Source organism: Orycteropus afer, unplaced genomic scaffold, assembly GCF_000298275.1.
Source record: "Orycteropus afer afer isolate SDZICR_OR568_19922 unplaced genomic scaffold, OryAfe1.0 scaffold00293, whole genome shotgun sequence".
In the NCBI taxonomy this organism is placed as follows: Eukaryota; Metazoa; Chordata; class Mammalia; order Tubulidentata; family Orycteropodidae; genus Orycteropus; species Orycteropus afer.
In genome coordinates, this window is record NW_006921880.1 from 216,975 (window position 1) to 222,304 (window position 5,330).

General features: G+C 38.7%; 1 protein-coding gene across 1 annotated transcript in view; it reads left to right on the forward strand.

Annotated features, from left to right (window-relative positions):
- The first annotated feature begins 2,212 nt into the window (after positions 1-2,212).
- PCGF5 (polycomb group ring finger 5) overlaps positions 2,213-5,330 on the forward strand; it is a 67,066-nt gene continuing 63,948 nt past the window's right edge. Inside the window, exon 1 of the mRNA XM_007951252.2 lies at positions 2,213-2,324. Coding sequence (XP_007949443.1) covers positions 2,213-2,324 — 112 coding nt within the window. The remainder of the gene's footprint in view (positions 2,325-5,330) is intronic.

Consider the following 5,330-nt stretch of genomic DNA (forward strand, 5'->3'; position numbering starts at 1 on the left):
CCGCCGGTGCCTCCAGGTCCCACTTGAGGACGCGGAAAAGTTCTGCCGTGCAAGTACTTGCTCCCTTTAACCGTCTTGGTAACAGGGCTTTCTGTTTTAGGATCCTAATACCAGCCCAAGTCAGTACCATTTCCTTTTTCAGAGAACTTTCTGGACTTGGAGGTTCGTGGCGAACCTGTGGAAAAGACAGGGAAGGTAATCCCAGTGTACAGTGAAGGAAACCAAGACCTAGGCACGGATGTTCAGTACCTTGCTAAAGGTCATACAGGGCCAAGGAGCAGGACTCAGATCCCTTAATTATCTGGTCTGTATCACCCTCAACACGATTTCCAGGGCGGATGGGATGATTATACGCAGAACCTATCCCGTGCACATGCTCAATGGCGACGTGTTGACTGGAATGTAGCCTTTTATCCTTCCACTTGCTTTATATTTGCCCATAAGTGTAACAGCTAAAATAAAAGTTCTTGTTTAGAGAATGAACTTAGGAAAATCAACACCTTTCATGTTGAGTGCTTTGAGAGGACACTGTCGTTGTAACAGGTCTGTAAAGCTCACCCCCAAGTCACCTTATGTGCAAGCCAACTACATTGAACAGTTCATTTTTTAAAAAGCATTTATACAGTTTTTTACTGTGTGCTAGCTTTATACATAGAAGTCACTGGGTGACACAAATGGTTAACTCCTAGACTACTTTGACGGTTGACACTTACCTGGAGGCCTCTCAGAAAACAAGCCTGCCAGTCGCTGCTTACTAAAGATCACAGCCTTGAAAATTGTATGGAGCAGTTATACTCTGCACACACGGGGTTGCCATGTGGGGGGATCGACTGGTCAACAGCAGCAGCTTTATGTATATTGTCTCATTTCATTCTCACTCCTATTATTCACTTTTACAGTTTAAAAAACTGAGATTTAGGATAAGTAACATTGCCCAGGTTTTACATCTACTAAATGTGACTGGTTTCTGTCAAAGGTTTTGTGGTCTAATAGGGTAGATAGATGAATGTAACTATAAATCAAAATAAAACGGGTATGTAATAAGAAAGACGCGAGGTTAAAGTCAAGGGAAAGATTACAAATGAGGATAGTATTGGAGATAGGCTTAGGAAGGATAGGTAAGATCCAGTTGGAGGAGAGGAAGGGCTTGTTTGGCTAGAGGGCATAGAGCCTGGGAGAGAAGTGATCCATTTGCCTAAAGAAACTTGTTGAAGGGTATGTTAAGTTGAACCTGAGGAGGGTTTTGCATGACAGGCTGAGCAAATCAAACCCTATTCTGTTCATAAGGAGACCCTGGGTGGCACAAAGGGTTAAGCTCTCAGCTGCTAACCGAAAGGTTGGCAGTTGGAATCCACTCAGAGGCACCTCAGCAGAAAGGTCTGGTGATCACCTTCTGAAAGATCACAGCCATTGAAGGCCCTATGGAGTCTACTCTGAAATACACGGGGTCTTCATGAATCAGAATCAACAACAACTGTTTTTTGTTTTGTTTTCTATTTATAAAGAGAAGACACTGACATTTTTTGTGCACACCCAAATATGATTGAATAAAATAAACCTGGCAGCAAAATGTAAGATGAATAGAGGTAATATACAAGGGTGGATTGGATGGAATGGAAAAGGGCATCAACTTGACTAGTGACTGGATGTGGGCTCCAAGATAAAAATGGGGAAAGTTTTGATGGAGAAGATAATGACTTCAATTTCGAATCCCTTAACTTTTATTGCCACGAACTCCTGATAGAGCAGTCAAGCAGATAGTTAAAATGCATAACTGAAAAGGTAAAGACATCAAAAATGGAGTTAATTTGAGTATCATTTGCATAGAGGTGATAGATAGTTGAGGTTCTAGGATTGGATGAATTTGTCATTCTGAGTTATAGCAGCTTTCCAACTGTATCTTCCAATGATGGAGATGTTTATTCACCAGTTTACCTAATTTGGAGCATGTTATACTTGCTAATATTAATAGGCTATAAGGAATTTGACACCTGTTTCTCTTATCTTTTTAAAATTATTGTGGAAACAGATATGGGAAAGCAGTACCACCAAAAGGAGTGATGCTCAACCACCTCATGAGAAATCTGGATGTTAGTGCACATTCCTGGGGACATCCAATTGGAAAAGACACACCGACCCCTGAGATCAGACTTTCATCCACTTAATACCTCTGTCTGCCTGAACTGTTAAAACCTGTCTCAGCTAACCACGAATGGCTACTCAAAGGAAACATTTGGTGAAAGATTTCAATCCTTACATCACCTGCTATATTTGTAAAGGGTATTTGATCAAGCCAACCACGGTGACAGAATGCCTCCATACCTGTGAGTATTCTTTTATGACATCTACACATCAATACTTACTCTTTAAAAACTGTGATATTTTGTGTCTTTGTGGTTTTAACTTTTAAAACAATCAGTATTCCAAGAATTATCTTTGTTTAAATTAATTTTCAGATTTGTCCTTGTGACACCAATGGCATAAATTTTTTTTGCTATTATTTCAATCTGAATAAATCTTAGGAAAAGTCTTATAAATTAGACTTACCTGATTTATAAAATGTTCTAAAAATTATAAACATATTACAGGGTATGATGTTTTTTTAAAGTGGACTATTTTAAGTTTTTGATTTTAAAAGTATATTGAAGGAATGAATCTGCTCAGAGGTTTTGTAAGGATATGCATACTTTAATTCAGTGGTTCTTATAGGGTGGTCCCTAGACCAGAAGCATCGGCATCAGAACTTGTTTGGAATGCAAGTTATCAGGCCCCACCCCCAATTTATGAAGCCACTGGATGGTGCCAGGTGTTACACGTTACATACTCGACTGCTAGCCAAAGGGTTGGGGATTAAACCCACCCAGCAGCACCTAGTGATCTGTTTCCAAAAGGTCACAGCCTTGAAAACTATGGTGCCATTCTACTCTGCACACATGGAGTCACCATGAGTCAGAATTGGCTCAAAGGCAACTGACAGCAACAACACCCCAGACTTACTGAATCAGGAATTGTGAGAATCACTGTTCTAATATTACCATATTTTTGAAATTCCTAACACATTTCATCCCCACCTAACCCATCAGAAGAGGAGGAGATACTAATTTACTTCCATAAAGATACTGCCTTAGAAACCCAACGAGGGGTCACTATGAGTCAGAAATGACTCGATGGCAGTGAGTTTGGGTGGGTTTTTTTGTTTGTTTGTTTTTTGATCTATGCCAAAATTACACATATTTGTTTGTATTTCTTCCAGTATTATTTCTTTCTTATTTCACTGAAAGTTCTAGTAAGTTCTCATTTAACGCACTAAAGTAGATGGTTTATACACTTGTTCTCAGTTTTACAGTACTCTTGGACTAGTTTGGAGTGGACTTGAGAAGGAAGAGAGGGTATAGAGATTATCCCATTTGATGGTTGTAGAAACTAAGGTGAAGTAACTTCCCCAGTCTCTCAGCTAAGGTGTGATGGAGCAGTAGTCAGCTGCAAAGCCCGTGCTTTTCTAATATAACACAGTACCCTTTTTTGGGTAAATCTTCCTTCAACTTTTCTCTCTCTGCTGAACTGATACTTCTTTACCAGCAGTTTTAAACAGTGGTGCAAAATAGAATCACCTGGAAAGCTGTTTAAACATATACATGATCAAGACCTCCCCTGGGAAGATTTGGTGAGTCTTGTGATAACAGCTGGCCCTGTGTATTTTGAGAAATCTCCCCCAAGTGACACTGATGCATGAGTACTTTTGGGTACAGTCGGTCCCAGTCGGTCCCCCGATTAAGAATGTCAGACTTAGAAAAAAGTTCTTACTTAAGAATGGACTGCCGTAAAATCCTATTGTATTAAAAATTTGAGTTAAATACATGATTTGTAATAACTAACTTAAGCATTTTGTGAGGCTTGTGAAAACAATGTGTGGCTTGTGCCTGGAGGAAAGAGAAAACACTGTTGGCCTTTTTAATAAGATCGTGTTGCTGTTAACACTGTGTTGAGTGTGTAACTTTGTATTTGGCTTACATTTTCCTCCTATTTACCTTTATAACCATGCTTCCAAAGCATAAATCCAAACAAAGTGCTGGGGACACAGCAAAGAAGAGGAAAACAATCACAAATGAAAATAAAGTGCAAATAACGTCCATAAATCAAATATTCTACACCCAGGCACTTACTGTACTGTATTATTATAGCAACGACGTACTGTATTATTATGCTCAAGATGTTTTAGTGTATTGGGGAGTGTTTAAGTGTTTTATATGCTTAGAAATGTAAAGTATGTACTATATACTAAGACGAACATTTGACTAATCGATGCTAAGTAAGAGCTGTATGCACCCATTCCGACTTACCTACGTATTTGACTTAGGAACAGATTTTGTTCGTAATCTGGGGACTGCTTGTATTACTGACCCATACTATTTAATTAGCAATTAATTATGAACTGTCTTTCATTATTAATTTGATATTGCCCTATATCATTATTTAATGTTAACAGAAACATTGTTATGTTATTCTAGTCATAGTGGCTACAGGAGTGAACAGAATAGCCAAAAATTTCCATTCTCAGAAGTTTACATTCTAGTGGAGGGAGATTAATAATAAGGAAATACAGGTCATGTTAGATAGTGATATCTAAAGAGGAGGAACGAAGAAGAATTATAGATTTTAAAAAGGGGGTTATTTTACATAGAGTTGTCAGGATCCATGTATTTGACATGATGATATTTGAACAGAAACCAGATGGGATTGAGCCCTATGAATGTTGGAGGAAGAGCATTCTAGACAGTGGAAATAGCAAGTATACAAAGCACCAAGGTCACAATATGCTTGGCAAGTTCAAGCTCAAGGAACAGTAGCCAGTTAGAAGGCTACATCTAGGCTAGTTGATGTGAGATGGAGATGGTGGAGAGTGCTTGGATTGTGGGGCTTTGGAGGAAGAGCCAACAAGATGTGGCTGCTCTGCAGTGGGGACCTCACTTGTGCTTCATGTTTCCCACTGCTCCAAGCGTGGTACCTGGACGTGCTCCACACACTGGTTTGTTTTACTTCTAATATTTGTGCATTGTCTGGGTATTTGGCTCTCTCCTGCAGAAACTGCCAACTCTGTTTGGAAGATGAAAAGAAAGCACAAATTCTCCAATTTCTTCCTATATACTACAAATCTTATATATCTTCTTCTTTAAGAAGATTTTCTTTGGGCGATAATAAAATCCCATTTAAATGCCATTTGTTGGGAGAAAAAACAAAAAAGTCCAGAACTATAAACAATCAATTTCCAAGCAAGGGTTATTTTATTTATTTATTGACTCTTTTTTTTTTTTTTTTTTTTTTTTTTTTTG